Here is a 19,486-nt window from a genome sequence, read left to right on the forward strand (position 1 = left end):
TCTTTACATTTATATTTTTGTTTGCCATTATGATAGTTACTGGGATATATGTGTTCACATAAGTGTATGCTGGTTTAATTGTCCAATTTTCCATTTAGCATATTTTCCGAAGTATAGATTTATTAAATAATGTTAAAGATGAACATGCACGTGATTAGTAGATTATGTTGAACGTTACTATTGGGTACTATAGATGACAAATTGTGCTTTCTGTTTTATGATGGCTATTTAAAATGACTGTGAAAATAGTTCTGGGATTAAGATCAGTAATTTGATTTCAAAACATAATTGGACTGAAATTTAATGTTCATTTTAATCCATTAATGGGTCCTTCAGAAATCATAATCTCATTGCACAAAAAGTTAACTCTTGTTGAATTAAATCAGTTTTGTCTCAGTCATGTTGTTGAATCTTTGTTAAACTTGAGATCTGCAATTTGGGACAGTAGATGTTAACCTGAAGTCTGGAATGTTTGCATTTGTACAGTGCATACTTGACCCCTCATAATCATTAGTTTGTTCATGTGATAGGATGAAGGATGGATGGGGGAAGGTTAGTTTCTTAAGGAACTATTTGTTATCTCATTATTGTAAAACTTGGTCTTACTGACCAAGAAGACTGACTCATACACCAAATATAGACATGAAGGGATGGGAAGACCACTTCAGTAAGATACTGAACAAACGAGGAATCCAAACACCCCCAAAGAAAGAGAAACAACATCAAACAAAGGAAAAAGACAATGTATGGGAACCTCTAAATGAAGAAGATGGGAAAGAAGTAATAAAAACACTGAAGAACAAGAAAGCAGCAGGACCCAATAATATATATATGAACACATACAAAATGCGAAAGAGGCTCTCCAACACATATTGATCGAACTAGTCAACAAATGCCTGGAACGTGGAAGAATTCCAACCCAATGGAGACACTTGATAATAAAAATTCTCTACAAAGGTAGAGGAGACCCAACGGACACAAACAAGTACAGAGGCATAACCCTAGAAAATGCTCAGTTTAAGATGTTCTCAAGATAATTACACAAAAAATCAAAGCCTGTGTGGACAGTCACCTCCCAGAATCACAAATGGGCTTCAGATCTGGAAGATCAACACTTAGAGCAATCAGGCTGCTTCTAAACAACATCGACGAAGCTCTACAAAAGAAACAAATGTTCTACACAGTGTTCATAGACATTACCAAAGCCTTTGACTTACTGGAAAGAGATCCCATAGTCCGAAAACTGGAAAAAACAATAGGAAAAGATAGCTTACGGGCAAGAATAATCAAGTCAATCCTCGAATACAACTTAATCACAATATCGGACAACTTCTCTTTTTCTAACCTCATTTTGCAATAGAACGGAGTCTTACAGGGTGACCCAGCGAGCCCTTTGCTGTACATTGTTGCCATTGAAGAAGTACTGCGAATTGGAGAAAATGAAGAAGATCTATACTTATATGCATATGCCGATTAGATGTAGCATCAACAGACATACAGAAGCTGCAGAGAATCACGGAGAAAATTGATAAATGGTGCAGTGAACACAAACTACACGTAAACATACCAAAGATCGAAATGGTGATTTTCAGAAAAGGAGGCAAAACACCTAAGAATGCGGAAATCAACATCAGAGGACAAAAAAATAAAAATCTAATCAGACTTTAAATACCTAGGGATGACATTCCCACCAACAGCCAAATGCTTCACAAAACATACAAAAGAATGTGCAGCCCAAGCAATAATAGCAGTACAGGACATAGAAAACATCTGCCAACTCAGTCTAGAAATGGCCTACGGGTTGGAGGTTATACGGGACCACTAGACAGAAAAAATCTAGAAACACTAGAAAAGGTAAAATCAGCATATCTAAAAAGAGTACTAGGTCTCACAAAGACAAGATGATCTAGACTAGTGTGCCTGCTAGCGAGAGACACATTCCTAATTGAAGACATCAAACTTCAGTATATGGTGCCACACACCAAGGCTTCCAGAAATCAACTGAAGATCACGGAGGATAAACAAGAAAAAGTATGGCCGGAGTTCTTAGGCATCGAAGCAATGATGAGCTGTTCATTGACAGCACCAAACTTTGAACTGTGACATGTCATAACTAGATTACCTTTTCACGGCTTTCATTATCTAATTTGCAAAAAGAAAAATTATCACGACCCAACCACAACGTGTGTGTGAACTGTGTATCAAAGCCTGTGAACAATATCACATAGAACTGTGCAGTAAAAAAGTGAAATCTGTGAATGAATATGCAGAAACATAAAATATTAAGCAAAGTAACTGTATGTGGCTATTTGGCTGCAATTTTATTAAATAAAATTAATGTAAAACTCGTGTATGAGTAGTGTGATGTGAGATTCTTACAAGGGAACATCCCCATCGCACCCCCCTCAGATTTAGTTATAAGTTGGCACAGTGGATAGGCCTTGAAAAACTGAACACAGATCGATCGAGAAAACAGGAAGAAGTTGTGTGGAACTATGAAAAAATAAGCAAAATATACAAACTGGGTCGTCCATGCGTAAGATAGGCAATATTTAGGGCAATGTGAGGCGAGGAGCTCCGTGGTGCCGTGGTTAGCGTGAACAACTGCGGATCGAGAGGTCCTTGGTTCAAATCTTCCCTCGACCGAAAATTTTAACTTTTTATTTTCAGTTTATGTGAAAAACTCTTATGTTTTCATCACTTTTTTTGGAGTGATTCTTACATCCACAAGAAAACCTAAATCGGGCAAGGTAGAAGAAACTTTTCACCCATTCGCCAAGTGTACTAGTTAGGTGGGTCGACAACATATTCCTGTCATGTGACGTACGTGCTGTCGCCAGTGTCATATACAAAATATCAGACGTGTTTTCCTGTGGAGGAATCGGTTGACCTATGACCTTGCGATCAAATGTTTTCGGTTCCCATTGGAGAGGCACGTCCTTTCGTCAACTAATCACACGGTTTTGCGGTGCGGTCGCAAAACACAGACACTAAACTTATTACAGTGAACAGAGACGTTAATGAACGAACGGACAGATCATAACTTTGCGAAAATAAAGAAAGCAAAATTTTCGGTGGAGGGCAGATTTGAACCAAGGACCTCTCGTTCCGCAGCTGTTCACGCTGACCACGGCGCTCCTCGCCTCACATTGCCCTTAATATTGCCTATGTTACGCATGGACGACCCAGTTTGTATATTTTGCTTATTTTTTCATAGTTCCACACAACTTCTTCCTGTTTTCTTGATTGATCTGTGTTCAGTTTTTCAAGGCCTATCCATTGTGCCAACTTATAACTAAATCTGAGGGGGGTGCGATGGGGGATGTTCCCTTGTTAGTCCATTTTTATCTAATCTTTTTTATCCATTTTGTACTCGTTCACCTGTATTTTATAGTTATCATTTGTATTTCACATATTCTTCAGTAGCTGACAAATTAGATGACCTCACAGCCAGGCAACTAAGTTGGAATTGTTTAGACTCTACTGAGTGCTACAAGCAACATTATAGTTAGTCTGTATCTTGCAACAGTGTATGTGCTGGTACAAAATGGCAGCTGCAACATTAAGATATGCATGGATCCCTGTGATGCAGAACTGATGACACTGTTATATGCACGATAATGAAACAAAGTGCTTCGGGAGAACAATGCAGTTCTATTTTTTATACTAAGGTATTTGCACTATTGCCTGAATAGCTGTAATGGTAAAACCAAATTGTGCCGAAATTAATGTGCCTGGAAGAAAAACTGAAAAGTTGCAAGTTGTTATCTCAGAGATGTGAAAATTTAATGACAAAGAGTCCAATTGAAGTATTTTATGGCGTTCTGTAGTTGCTTTTATTGCAAGGTCTGGAAATTTTAGCCATTTCTCTTGACAGCATTGTATGTATTCTGTAGTATGTTGTCACTGAGTGCACAAAAATGTACTAATTATTATTAAATTGAAATGAGTTGTCACTGTGTTGTTCGAAATGTGCAGAAATCATTTGCTGCACAAAAGGTGGTTATTATGTGTGAAGTTGACACCTTCATGTCATAAGGAACAGCTTAAACAATTGACAACATTAACTACAGCCTGTTACATTTATTCATTGCTGAATCGAGTGTTCAATAAGCCATTTGAGTTACAGTGTAACTGTGATACTCACAGATACAGTACAGACAGTGAAATATACTGCTATAAAAATTTTTATATAGTGTGTATGGCAACAGAAATATTCTTGCTCAGAAATACGTGATTGCGACCTGAAGAGTGTTTACCTTCATTTACAATACATATTTCTTTCAATAAAGGTGTGCAACTGTTAGTTATTTGACACATTCCATATCATATTTGTTGTTAATATGATCTATGGAACTTATAAATAATAGTGTGTGTATTTATTCCAGAGTTTATGTTGGGAGTATCAGTTTTGAATTGAAAGAAGATACGATAAGGCAGGCATTTCTGCCATTTGGCCCAATAAAATCTATAAACATGTCATGGGATCCAGTAACTCAGAAGCATAAAGGATTTGCTTTTGTTGAATACGACATACCAGAAGCAGCCCAGCTGTCATTGGAGCAAATGAATGGTGTGATGATCGGTGGCCGGAACATCAAGGTAGAAGTTCCTTATCCGTGGTTTGCTATACAGTTGGACTACAGGTTTCTCTGTCATGGGAGTTTCATAGATTAGGAAGTTGTATTGCAGTGTCATTCTCCTCCTTTCTAATAGTACATTTTGTATCATTGCTGTACTTGTTTATTTCCAGCATTACTGAATAACCACATTGCCAAATTTAATTGGATGACTTGAGTGAACATGTTTTACTGATAACTAGCATCATTTTGGGGGTTTAGGGTCACTGAGGAGAGATAAGAGGGTCTTCGTAATAAATCTCTGTTTATGCTTTATACACTCTAATCAGATTGTTTTAAAAATATACTGTCTAGCGACTAATCCTAGAACTTAAATGAAAGCTGTTATTTTGATTAATAGATCTAATAACTGCATGATTTTCTGTGGTTATAATTATGAACTACTATAAACTTCATGAAATGTTTTAACAAATTGGGGTGGCAAGGAAGTAAAACAGGACTTGTTTTTCATCCGAACACTGAATATAAATAATCATCTTCTGAAATATTTCAGATATTGACAGTTTTGTTTATTGAGCATGAAGAGTACTGTAGGGTCAGTGTCTGGAACTCATTACTCTGTTTGCCACCTGTACTCACTGTTTTTTCACAGATTACTGGCTGACAGTATTTTTAAGTGTGACTCTTGCATTAATGGTGTAGTGTATGCTGTATCATGTGTTACGGACACCATTATGCTTTTAACACTTCACCAAATACAAAAAAAATTGTTAATTATCTTTAAAAGAACCTACTGATAACTACAAGTGACTTATGGACTTCCCAGTAACATGCCGTTGTTTATCACAGAGAGAAAAAGTTGAGTTTGTATAGAGGACACACAAATAAGTTATATTGATTGAGCCAAGAATTGTTGGATCATTTGCTTTGCCTGTTCAGAATAAACCTAGAAGTGGCCCAGTTAGATCATATTTTTCTGACCTGAATGTTAAAATATTTGCAATTAATAAATAAATTTGGGTAGATAGCTACTTGCGAAGACATGGAGTGATTGAGATGCTTGCAAAAGCAGGAAAATTACTTAGCTTAAAGCCATACACTGCTTAAACACGGGCACATTCCCTCCTACTCTCTCTCTCTCTCTCTCTCTCTCTCTCTCTCTCTCTCTCTCTCTCTCCCCCCCCCCCCCCCACCACCACCCAGCCATGTCTCCCTCCCTCCACAACCTGACACTGTCCAAAGGTACTGTGTGTGTGTGTGTGTGTGTGTGTGTGTGTGTGTGTGTGTGTGTGTGTAAAATTTAGTTTTAATTGGGTGGATTGAGTGAGGTGGCATAGTGATTAGCACCACTGCATTTAGAGGACAAAAGTTAAAAATCCATGTCTGACCATCCTGATTTAGGTTTTCTGCGATTTCCCTGAATCACTCCAGGCAAATGCTGGGATGGTTCCTTTAAAAGGGCATGGCCAATTTCCATCTTTAAAATCATCGGAGCTTGTGCTCTGTCCCTGATGACCTCGATGAGCTGGCAAACCCTAATCTTAGTTACTTTCCTGGTAAACCCTAGCCTTCCTTACTTTCAACTGGGTGACCCAGTTGAGAGATCGTTGCATTGAAAGGCAAAAATCTAGGTCAGATATACAATTGAGTATACATCTGAGTTAAAGACCCAATTTGCTACGTAGTTTGAATGCTTTTAAGAGTTCAGTACAGTCTACAGCCTGCTATGGAGCGTAAGTTTTATCTGTTAATAATTTGCTTTTGTATGATGCCTTCATTTCTCAAGAAATTATCTAGCAATATCACATATTGCTGTAACTTTACAAAAGAGAGAGCTCCTAACAAACTTGCATATAAATTGTTGCCATATTTTATAGAAATGCCTCTGTTCATCACACTTTGACAAAGATGATGGCCTGATAGAATTATCTGAAACACGTGTGCTATAAAGAAATCAGATTTTTCCAAGTCATGCACTTGAATTCGTGCAGTATCAAATTTCATTGTAGCGTCACAAGTTTCTATCAGCATCAGTCTTTATTACACCATTGACAGGTAATTTTTTGACTCCGTAGTGCTCTTGTTTGCCCTCCCAGGAACGTTCTATATTTCTCTGTTTTTATATGTAAGGGATTTCACGTACTCAAATTGAAATATTTTTACTTGAAGCTGGGAGTACCATGAGAGAGATGAAACTGGAATACAAAATTTTCCTGACATTGTGTGTTTGTGTATCAAAAAGCACTTGACATTAGTCATTTATTCTGGCAATTGCTTTTATTCTTTGCTGTATTGTTTTGAACTTTTATTGACTAAGAAAAGACACTGTTAGTAAGTTGTAAAATTATCACTAATGTAATAAAAGAAATCTGGAAAGGTGATTGCTATGATAAAGACATTGGCAGTCCCATTATTGTTAATTTGAATTATCTGTTATCTTAAGCTGTTTGTATTCTTAGTCAGAGAGAGGCAGATGTATATGGTATGTAAATGAAACTTATTTTTAATGAATCTCCCATGAGCAAAGAAAACTGAAGACCTTCTGTTATATCTATTTTTTTATGATACATTTATATATATATATATATATATATATATATATATGCATATTGTGTTTGCGTGACAGGAAGCAACATGCACCACATTTAAATGTTCCATTCATTTGTACCCAGTCAATTATTTGTTTTTCATGTGAGCAGAGAGAGAGGGAGAGAACATTATTTCATGTTGTAACACAAGCATGTGTGTGCATATTCCTTCACTTCTGTGGACAAATGCTTGCGGGTTTCTTAGACTGTGCTGTAAACTGGTTGTCCACTTTTAGATGGCAGTCATTGTCCTTAAGAAATAGTATCATTGTGGGGTGTATATACACATTTGATGGGCACTTACATGTTCCTCTGCTCATGGAGAGGAATACTTTGGCATCACTAATTCTCTCTTCATATCACATAAGCATTTCATATTATTGGAAAGTAAATTGAGAAAGTACAAATTCATTTTTGTGGTATCAGTAAGACAGTGATTAGCTTCAGCAGGCTAATGGGTTGCACACTGACACACGTAACAGAATACAGTGTACAATAGCTTTCGAGCTCTGGTTTTCCTTCTGGCAAACACACACACACACACACACACACACACACACACACACACACACGCGCGCGCGGAGAGAGAGATTGGGATCATTTTTTAATGAATCAGAACATTACTTATTTATTATGTCCCATAGGATAAAAATGGCATTAATGAAAACCAAATTCGATCTGCACAGAAGTGCACAACTACTTTTAGGCTGTTAAAACCCATTGGGCAGGTTTGGAATGCAGTTCTGATAAATGGTGATTGATGTTTATATGAAGGTGCTTCATAATTGAGTAAGTATTATTCTGACGTTGCTCTTCAGAATGCACACAAAAATTTATAATTAACTCCCTCCCTCACCTTCTTGTATGGACTATATAAGTGCTGGGATCAAGTGAATGAAATATATAAACTATTTATGAGGTTGCTTCTGTGGAAAAAAATGCCCATTCATAAATATTTGTGTTCATGTGGGAGTTAACTGTTCTGTGTTGCTCAAAGAGGTCATGTTGCTTACTTGTTGCAATTTTTAAGCAGAGTTATGCTTGACATTCTACTCTTCCTAGCCTTTTATGTGAACTGTTGTTCAGTACAGTTTCACACAAAGTGGCAGTCAGAGGCTGAAATGTCATGTTGTAATACTGCTTCAAAGTTCCACTCTGTTTTAAGTGAGTAGCTATATTATCATTATGAATTGGGTGTATGTACACTCTTGCTTTCGCCACGTCTCATTATATACGTAGTGTATCGTGATGGGTCCTGAAGGGAAGAATATGCTGCTCTTCGAGGCTGCTGTGTGAGTGGTGCCTTCATCATTGGAGTTTCGTGAGTATGGGAACTGTTAGAGGCTGGAAGTAATAATTTGTTATCAATATGTATCTTGAACTGGGGTGGAAACACCTGCATTGCTTCTGTTGGCTCAGGTAAAAAACATGACATCTGTTACCTAAAAAATTGACACTTAGATTAAAAAAAAAAAAAACATTCCAATTCATCCTATTGCCAGATTGGTAGCATGATCACTTTCTGATAATTTTCTGAGAGATTGAGCAGCTACTGCAGCAATATTAGCGTGTCAGAAACATGCTGTTAAATGGGGTGAATGCATGAATCATTTACTGATGTGTAGTAGGAATACACACTATGTTTACTGCCAGAGATTTAATTTCATTTGGAAAATTAAGTACAGTAGTTTTCATTTGACTGTACACAGAATAGGAAATAATGCTTCAGTCATGCTACGTAATGGTGTCACATAAAAGACAGTGGTTATGGGCAATTGTTGGCATATGGTATCAAGATTAAATGTTTCAAATAATTTATTACCTGAATTGTGTGCTGAATATGGAAAAAAATGTACTTAAATGCTTTAATACTAGAATGCTTGAAGTGAAAGTAACAATACCTCATAGCTTAACGTAAAATACACATCATGTGGGTTACATGGTGAATTGCGTTTACCTGACCATAGTGTGTAACGCCTGTATGCTTTATCTTCAATGTATTTTGTATCAAACCTTTCTCTCTTTTTCTCCTTTTCTCCCTTCCTTCTTTCCTTCAGAAAAAAATTAACAGTTGGCAAACATTGATGTATATATTACAGTATTACTCCTTTTTTTTTACACTTTCCAAGCGATTGGAATGTTAGGTTGGTGCTGTTAATTTGGGGGGGAATGGGGGGAAAACATTTTCAAAGGAAAGGTAGAAAAGCCAAGCAAAGGTTTCGCAATGCATGTTGGTGTATAACAGTATGCATAGGTCTTATTTCTGATAGTACTTATCTCAAATATCCAGTAAAAAGCAACTGCTGATATTGCCATGTCTTCTAATTCTGTTTATGCACTGGCAAGTGGAATGAACTAGTAATTAAGACATTATGACATAACGTTCCTGTGGACAGATTTTTGTGTTTTGCTTATAATATTAAAATGGAGCTACCGACACTACAAATGTTACCTCTTTCTAAGAAACATTCAAATTTGAATAACAACTCAATATGTACAGTTTAAAAAGCCACAGTTGTATTAATTATTATTTCCTACAAAAGAAGTCCGTAATACATTTTTGTTTAGCTCGTTTGTTTGATATGCCCTCAGTATGTTTTTCCAACTCATAAAGAGTCTCAAGTGTATTTTCATACGATTCGCAGATGAAAAATATCTTTAATAGTACCTCCACTGCTGCAGCTGCATGAGCACTAGTAGGCACTGATACTCTCTTTTTCTCCTTCATCTTCTTCTCCATCATAGAGAGAGGAAATAGCTGACAATCTTTCTGCAGCAAATTCCTCCAAGTGTGTTTCCTCTGCAGTAATAACATTGTCATCTACCTGCATAAATTCACTAAAAGTGCACCTTGACTGCAGTGTTTACCATACAGCAGCAAAACAGCTTTCATTATCATCGTTTCTTCTTCTTCATCTCATTCTGGCAACTCATACCCTTAAAAAGAATCTTGCTTTTGAAAAACGTTGCTTTATTGCATCCTCCTTCACAGCCTTCCATGACTTAGTGATGAAATGCAGTGCTTTCAGTACTGAAATTCTGTCACATGTGGTATCCATGAATGAACAAAAATTTTTGAACAATGTTCTTCCTATGTACTGACTTTGAGTGTAAATTCCCAAATCAATGGGTTGCAGTTTGCCTTCGCTTTTAGCTGGGAAAAATTGTAATTACACGTTTCATGTCAGTAGGAAGTTAACGTATATTTAGAAAACAGAGGTTTTCGATTTCCCTATTACAAAGGGCTGGAGCTTCTCAGAGCCATTAGCATTAGCTCCCAAGATAGTTGTTATCCTTAGTTTACTGTGTTTGTTACCATCGCCTTTATCACCTTTGAATACCAGTGTTTTGTTTGGCAACGCGTTAAAAAAACTTCAGTTTCATCACTGTTATATATTTTATTGGCTTCATATTTTATTCATTTAGGTGCTGAAATTGTCTGTGCCAAGAATATTGGCCACTTTAAGTGCTTTCTGCCTTAAAAGCATGCTGTCAGCTGGAATACTTGCTGCCCTTGACATGTTTTATAGTTTCATTCTGATCGTCATTTCAAGTGGGTTGTGTACTTTCGTTCTTTGGCATTTAGCCCATTTTCTGTAGCTCTAGATATGATATTTTCTCTATTTTTTACAATTTGGTTCTATTTCATGGAAGGAATTTACTTTGTCCAAAATCTGGACCTTCACTTCGACAGTAAAAGATTTTCTTTCTTTTCTCTCCATTAGTAAAGCCGATAACAAAACAATAAAAATACTCAACACAAAGATTAACAAGAAAATGATCCAAGGAACAAAGGACATCGTACAAATGACTTGACCCCTCAACTCGGATACAGTAACAAAAACAAAAAGCAAAACAAAAACTTAACAAATAAGATAGTAAATCTCCAATAACAACTTCAATGCTTAAACAGCTAAAACAGTAGTCACAAAATGAGAAACTTCACTAGCAAAACCGCGATAGGTTTGCCGGCTATTAGCTCACTCCTTGATGTCACCTAAGAACAATGTGCAGGGCACGGCATATTTATGATACTTCCAAACCATAAACCAAGCTTCAGTTAAAATATATGGCATGCGAGCTTATTTTTTAATACATATACAAAGTTTGTTCACGAAGAAGAAAGTTTTGTTGCAGTTGGCAAGTATTTGTTAGATATAATAGTTCAGAGGCTTAGCCTTTCACAATCTTCTTGAATTACACACAGTTTATGCACTTTAAAGAGAGCATTGTTACAGAGCCAGGATGAAAATTGAAGGATTCCTTTTACTCAATATTATCAAATAAAGCTGTCAGGTGCAGTGTAAACGTCGGGGGGGGGGGATTCAGAAAAGTAAAATTGAGGTTTTTGGTACATTGTGAACATATGAAATTTGATGGGATCAGGAAAAAATGCATAAATGGCAGGAAAATGTGAAATGTGGAACTTAAAAGTGTGGTAATTTTGTAATAACCATCTGGCAGTCACAATTGCTACATATTTATTTATTTTCTGGTCTTGTTTACATTTACATATTGCTGTTCTTGCAAGAGTTTCTCTCACACTGGTATTAAAGATAACATCCCATGAGCTGAAGACAGTGGACAGCTGTGTGGAGAAGAAAATAGAAGATTATTTGTAAAATTGAAACAGTGCAGTCCCCATTGGTGACGTCCAAAGTCGAATGAAGACTGTAGGACAACCAGAGATTTTAAAATATCAGAACCTATCACTTTCAGAAAATTTTTCAACTACCGTATTTACCTGATTGTAAGACGAGATTTTTGCCCCCAAGTTCGTCATTTGAAAAGTACAGGGTCATTGTACGAGGGCTATCCACAAAGTTTTGGAATTAAAAATAAAGCATTGGAAATTTTTTTTATTATATACAGATGAAAGTCACACTTCAATACTACTTTTCTATATAGTTGCCATTTAAATTAAGACACTTATCGTAGCAATGGACGAGCTTGGAAATTCCTTCGTCGTAAAATTCGGCTGCCTGCACCTTCAACCACGTGATTACCTCTTCTTGAAGCTGTGCGTCGTCATCAAAACGCTGCATAGCCAACCACTTCTTCATTGCTGGGAATAAGTGGAAGTCCCTCGGTGCCAGATCGGGACTGTACGATGGATGAGGAAACAACTCCCACTTAAAAGATTAGAGAACTTCACGAGTGGCATTTGCCGTGTGGGCCCGGGCGTTGTCATGAATCGGCAAGATCTTTGAGCCCAACTTTCCCCTGCGCTTGTTTTGTATTGCTCTTCTGAGGTTGTGCAGAGTTTGGCAATACCTTTGAGAGTTTATTGTAGTGTCTCTTTCCAGGAAATCCACCAAAATCGTATTTCTACCGGGTTACTGATTAACCACGTGGTTGAAGGCGCAGGCGGCCGAATTTTACGACGAAGGAATTTCCAAGCTCATCCATCGCTACTATGTAGAAAAGTAGTATTTAAGTGTGGCTTTCATCTGTATATAATAAAAAAAAATTCCAATACTTTATTTATTTTTAATTCCAAAACGTAATGTACTTTGTGGATAGCCCTCGTATATTCACAGATTAAGCTATTGCTGCTGAGGTCGACATTTTTATGTTGTTCAGTAGAGTATATAGGGGTCGTCTTACATTTAGAGATAAAGCCTTTGCTATGGTGTTCACAAGCAGATTTATTTTGAAGATAACAGTTTTGATGTTGCTTGAACAATCATGTGACATGGACTTGGGTGCCGCGCAGTGCTAGTGTGAGAGAAGTTGAGACACACTGTGTGAACTAGGCACTACTACAGTCTTTTGCTCTGATTGAAATCGGACAGTTTTGTGAAACACAGGACGAAACAGAATTACATTCTAACATCTTACAAACTTTTGCTGTGTCTTAAAAGATTTCCAATAAATGTTCTCATACACATACGGATATACAAACATTAATGCCACTTTTTATGTAGGGGTAACATTCAAAAAACATTAGCTGATTCAGAAACCAGACCAATATTTTATGTGATTTGAGAAACAAATTTACTAAGTAAATTGCAAAAGAGAGATTCTGTTGCCGTTCATGTGTTAGAATAGTGGGTAAAAACGTTAACAGCTTTAGAACATCATGGTAACATTCAGTTGAAACAAGAAGGAAAATTAATGCAGAGTGAAATGTCTAACAAAGGAAATAAATCATATTAAATTAACTGTAATTGTTACAGCGAGAATAAATTGCAGCGGCGAGACGCGTCTTGGAAATAGTACCAACAGACATCTAGTGATCATGGGAAAAGCGAAAGTATGACAATGACACTGAATTGTATTTGTGATCTTTCATTTATGTATTAGTTGATGTTGTTACATATGTTCTGCGCACTAGAAGACACTGCAGTCTATTTTTCACAGTTACTGAAGCTCAGCACTATGGAAGGGTTGAAAGGGAAACAGTGACTCCAGCTTGACATAGAACGATGATGATTGTGTGGAGGGGAGCATGCAGCAAATTTAGTCATGTTGCCAACCGTGGGAATCTACCAACGTACTTGGCTTTTTATGAACATCTATGGCATTTAAATGAAGGTTGCCTGAATCCATATTTAGTCTGAATTGAACTGACGTTATAATTGGACAAATACTGAACAATAGTATTCATTTCTCAGGAAATGGTAAAAATCTACATAGGGGACAGTGGCATTCTTAAGATTTTTTTGCTGCAATGTTGTCGATGCTCGCTGTGGCTTAGGACGATAATGTAAGGGGGTGTGTCAACTGCTGGATCAACACAGCCGATGAGAGAGTGGTGGGCAGATGTTATGTTTGGAAGCAAGAAACATTGTAACATTCTCACGTCAGTGTAGAATCGAAATCTGACATATATTCATGAAAAAATGGGTGTGTTCTCAGCTACCACAATAATGAGAGCCTCAGAAACAGCAACACATTCAGAAGAAGCAGCCAAATATTTGTGACAACGAAGATATGAATTTCATAGCTGTGCCATTAGGAGGATGGTGGTGGTGATTAAAGATGTTATACCAGGCTGATGGGTTCGTAAGCAAAAAAAAGTAGAAAAGAAATCTGTCCGAAAATGTTTTGTACACCATTTCTATTCATTTGTTTTATTTCTCGGAGTATTGTCAAAATGTAAACAATCAATAGATGGCATAAGGTTAGAATAGGTATAATGTTAACTCTTTTGGCAGGTACTTTGTGGGTAAATCAGTCTTTAATTTTGATTACTCAGAATATGTTAGGAATAAAGTTTTCTCAGGGAGTCTCTTAAAAAAGGGGAGGGTCATATTATATTCGGGCAAATGCAGTACTCCATTTCACAACACTGCTTGATTCATACAGGTTTTCAGTATTTTGTACACAGCTTCAAGTCATAAATTTTTATAGTACAACCTCTAGTGTGACATGGAAATCACTGCTTATTCCTCAAGCCCCAAAGTTCGTTGCATAGCATCTTTATACGGTCTTCATCATTATTGATTTCCTTCTTATAGTCTGTATTTATTGCTTCTGAAAATTAGTGGTGGTGAAAAAATCCTTGTCGTATCTTTACACATTTGTCTCTCGGGAAACTGTTCATTCTTTGTAATTTCCTTACTAATAAGAAAAGTGCACTGAAATTGAGCATTATATATAAAGCTTTCTTTTTCCCCTTAATCGCCACTATAGTCTGATATAGTTTTTGTTCTTTTCTCACATCCTTATCTGCGTAGCATGCATTTATACTTTCACCGCCTCCGGCCACCTCCCCTGGCAGGGGGCAGAGGGGGGGTGGTCTCGGGGATCTTTTGTGAGTTTGTGCTTGGTGCATATGGCACCCTGAGCTATTGTGGCCCATTCTTCCATTCTCGACTGCATTTCCTTCTTGTTCCATCTTCCTAGGCCACCAGGACATACAGCCAGTCATGTGGTGGGGCTGTTATGTACCCATCTGGCTGAGCACAGGGATCACACTTCTGATACCTGAGCTAGTGCCCCCCTCCCCGCTGTATATGCCTAGGAGTGGTTGCTTGTTAATCTGGAACATCGGAACACCCAGCAGTGGCCACTGTGCCAGATGGCTTTTGCTGTTGGCACCAATGCAGAGATCCCCTGATTGGTTTAGGTAGTATCAGGGCAAATGATTTGCACATGAATTGTATGAAGCTCCAGAAAACTGGCCGTTCTACGGCCGTCTCTTTGGTTGGTAAGGGATCATTTAATGCTGCTTCTAAGGACCTTGCAGCTTTCCTATCACTGCGAAGGAGGGGCCAGCGTGCCGGCTTGTGGTGAAACACTTTTCCCACTATCTTGTCTACGCTAGGACTGGTGCGGACATGTTCATCACCACCAAGCCATTATTTTTTTTGTGGAAAGTTTGGTGAAATAGTCTCTAAGAAAGATGTTGCCAGGTTTACTGTTGACCAGAACTTCATCGGCCACCCAATCTGCAGCCCCATTGAAAAAAGTTCAGGGAGTCATTTTTCAATGGGACTTCATCCTTCAAGCTCCAATCTGGAGCAACCAGACCTGTTCAGAAAGTCATAAGGACAATCGCATTGATACAGGTGCCTTTACCTTTCCGTTTAAGGGGATAACCTCTCAGAGAAAGTCAGGATTGTGTGTTATTGGTGTGACGTGAAGGCAAATGCCCCACCATCCATAAGGTGTTTTGAGTGCTTGCGTTTCGGGCACATCTTCCTGCTGTACGGCCGACCCTCCTTGTAGTTGTGGACACACCATCCATGAGGGGAGACCCTGTGTTCCGCCGCCCATGTGTGTTATTGTCATGGCCATCGCTCTTCCTACTCACCGGTTTATAAGAAGGAAGATGATTTGGGAGTATAAGTTGTTTGTTTGTTTGTCCTACGCTGAGGCTCATCAAAATATGATTGACTTAACTGTGTGTCGATGACATGTAACTTTGCTTCTGTTGCATCCTTTCCCACTCCTCCCTCCTTACCCTATCTCCACCCTCTTCTCCTCTCCCCTCCTCTGCGGTTCCTGTGCACTGCGCTGTGGACGCCACTCTCCCTCCCTGGCCAGAGAAGTATCCCCTCCGCCGGTGATGGAAAACCCTCCCAGGACTCCTCTCCCCAGCGTGTCTCAGGCCAGAGGCATGCCACTACAATTTGGCCACGTGACCCGCAATCCATGCACCCAAGGGGGCCTGCTCTCTTTCAGTTCCAGATCATGCAGAAGACTGCTCTCCTTCCGTGCCCTGCCCTGCCTCAATTTATGAAAGATAATAAGAAAAAGAAGAAGAAGAAGAAGAAGAAGAAGAAGAAGAAAGAGGAAGAACAGAAGTATCAAGACAAGGCCCCCCACCCCTGGTACTTCCAGAAGTGCCTTTCCCCCCCCCCCCCCCCCCCCCCCCCCCCTCAAATCCTAGTCTGACCTCTTATTTATGGATGTCAACCCTGTCCTCGTTAGTGACGTATGGTGACCCATTCACCTCCCATTTGTATCTGTGTTCCATGCGTGTTCAATGGAACTGTATTGTACTGACAGTTTTGTATGTAATCTAATCCACGCTACTGGCATTGCCTTTCTTCACTCTATAGGTCCTGTTCCCATCAGCCAATTCCATGGTGGAGCATAATGAAACAGAGCAAGCAGGTGTATTGGGAATGCTTTGTCTCCTCCCTTGTTTCTTTTGTACAAGTGTCATGATTGTAGGCTACACTCTGTACTCTCTAAGGGTGTTAGCGGCAGTCTTCTATTCCACATCTTGCCCTTCCAGGTGGCCTTCGTAGGGATCCATCAGTTCTCGCGGAACACCGCACCACCTGTTTTGTGATAGCATTGCCATCAGCCACCTGTTTGGCAGCCTTCCTTGTCCAGAAATAGCAGGTTTAAGCCTTCCACTTACGTTTTACTCCTTCTCAGGTGGACTCCTGCAATAAACCTTTTACTGAATGAGAGCTTCTCCTGGCCTTCTCTTCTTCCCATGATTCTGCCCCTGGCTCTGATTCCATCCATAAGCAAACGATTCAACACCTCAATCCTCCATAACGCCAGTATCTCCTCAGTGTTCAATCGTATTTGGCTGCAATGCATTTTCCGCTCTTGTGGGATATGCCTTCACATCTTCTGTTGGCACAGAACACTATCTCTTGCCTGGCACGTGTGGGGTGTTGACTGTCAAATCGATGGCTGTCTAATGGTCCCTCTCCTTTATTAAAAAGTCTGCCCTCACTCAAGTTTTGTTTTGTACAGACTCTTGCTGTTTTTCCTGCCACCCTGTGATCTCTGCCATCCACGACTTCTCGCTGATCTTGGCGATGCTGCTTGTTTAGTTGTTTTCCTTTGGGTCCCGACCAATTGGGTATCCCACGTAATGAACTTGCTAATTATGTGGCTGGGGAGGGGGGGCCGGACGGTCGGCCATCTACCCCATTCTCCATGACCCCTCTGGGGCCAGATTCCCTTTTTGCTCAGTCATGAGCTGGCTCTTGGAAGACTACCTGCATGTAATAACCTTTGTGCAATCATGGAGACTCCACCACGTGGCATTGTTCGCTCAGCCTCTCTTTTTGGGAATCTAGCATCCTTTGCCGTCTTTTGTTTCGGCCATTCTGGTTTAACCCACAGTTTTTTAGTCTGCAGTGAGCCACCTCCCTTTGGAAGTTTCTGGGACCCCTTCGTGGTGATACATATTTTGCTGGACTGCCCCCACCTTTTGGCCCTTTGCAGTAAATATACCCTCCTGCCTTCCTTGTCCCGGGTGTTAGCAGAAAACCTTCACATGATTGTCTGCCCTCAGTTTTCTTTATGAAAATGGTTTGTCCTTCCAGGTTTAAGTCCTTGAATTTCCCTCTGGCATTGATGTTGGTTGTGGAGGCCTAGACCTTGCCTCCACATCGGCCAGGTTGTCCCGCCTTTTTCCCTATACGAGTCTAGTCTTTTGTGCTGTTGTCCCCATTGTCATGAACATGGTGTGGTGTGGCATGGTCTACATCTACATCTAGATCTACATTTATACTCCGCAAGCCACCCAACAGTGTGTGGCGGAGGGCACTTTACGTGCCACTGTCATTACCTCCCTTTCCTGTTCCAGTCAGGAACAGGAAAGGTATGGTGTGGGATTCAAGAAGGGTCGGTGGCGTAGCGTTTATGTGGTGCCCGTGCTCTCACCATTTCCCCTGCTGTCCTCCTGTTCCTTCGTCTTCCTGCTGGCCAGACATTCCTGTTAGCTATTTGTTTGTCCATTTTCCCTTCCCCTTGACTGGGATCTGCTGTTTGTGTTATTCCTCTCTTGGTTTCAACCACCTTATTTCATGGGACCGATGACCTCGCTGTTTGCTCACCTTCCCCAATCGATCAACTAACTCTACTCATTACATGGTTCATGGAATTTGTTGTTAACACAGATTTTATGATGGAACCTGTGTATTGCAAGTCTTTTTACAGGCCTATGGTGGTTTTTACATTCTCTGATCCAGCGTGGCTGGTGTGTTGTTGGACTCTGTCTGTCTCCTTCTTTTTAATTAGCGAGTTCATGTATTGACATTTTATTTATTGTTGCAGTTCATTGTCCTATTACCACAACATGTATGCGTGGATAGATGCAAACCCTCGAGCAATTGTGGAAGTGCGGCATCACAACCAGTTCAGTATCAATGATCAGGCAGGAATTGTCAGTGACGAACTTGCAGAACCACGCACTTTATCAAACAGATAATCAGTTGTGTATCACAGATTTCTGCACAATGAATATGACTGTGATTTAAGCACAGTGGGGCGTCACTCCATTCTCTACAATCGTGCAGAGTTACCTGACCAAAGCATTTTGTTGACATTGGATTGACCGAGGTGGTCAGATAGCATGGCCTCCCCAAACATAGGAATTGAATCCATTAGATTTGTTTGTGGGGCCATTCAAAGACATTGGTGTTTGCCCAACCCCTCAACAATGTGCAGACGTTAAAAGAGCCTGTGGTGCAATCCGAACGGAGCCAGATGTATTGCCAAGGAGGGCTTAAGGATGTGTCAGGATGTATTATAACTACGAGCATCTACTTCTACATAACAGACGGATGGGAATTAGAGAAAAGATTGGCTCGTACTTCAACATGTGTTGATTTCTGGACATATCATTATAGCAACTTTTCTTTGACTGATATTACCTCCTGTAGGTATAACACTGTATTATCAGCTAATCCTATTTGTAATTTGATTTTTCAGTCATTGTTTTTAACTTTGGTACAATCGTACCCCTCCCCAATTGTTGCTTTGTGGTTGTATGTGTTAATGCAGTTCTTATCATATTTTAAACTTTTTGAGACTGTTTTGTGAAGTCAGTGGCTTGATACAGGTAAATCCTGTTAGATATTAATTTTTTTTTTTTATTTCCTCTCCACCACTCAT

The 19,486-nt window shown here is 39.3% G+C and overlaps 1 protein-coding gene across 4 annotated transcripts in view; it reads left to right on the forward strand.

Moving 5' to 3' along the window:
* The window catches only part of LOC126181765 (poly(U)-binding-splicing factor half pint), a 119,059-nt gene that overhangs the window by 65,299 nt on the left and 34,274 nt on the right, over positions 1 to 19,486 (forward strand). For all 4 annotated transcript variants that reach the window (XM_049924797.1, XM_049924799.1, XM_049924798.1 and 1 more), the window contains one exon: positions 4,389 to 4,602. In XM_049924797.1, the coding sequence (XP_049780754.1) occupies positions 4,389 to 4,602 (214 nt within the window). The remainder of the gene's footprint in view (positions 1 to 4,388; positions 4,603 to 19,486) is intronic.

Source organism: Schistocerca cancellata, chromosome 1 (assembly GCF_023864275.1).
Source record: "Schistocerca cancellata isolate TAMUIC-IGC-003103 chromosome 1, iqSchCanc2.1, whole genome shotgun sequence".
Taxonomy (NCBI): domain Eukaryota; kingdom Metazoa; phylum Arthropoda; class Insecta; order Orthoptera; family Acrididae; genus Schistocerca; species Schistocerca cancellata.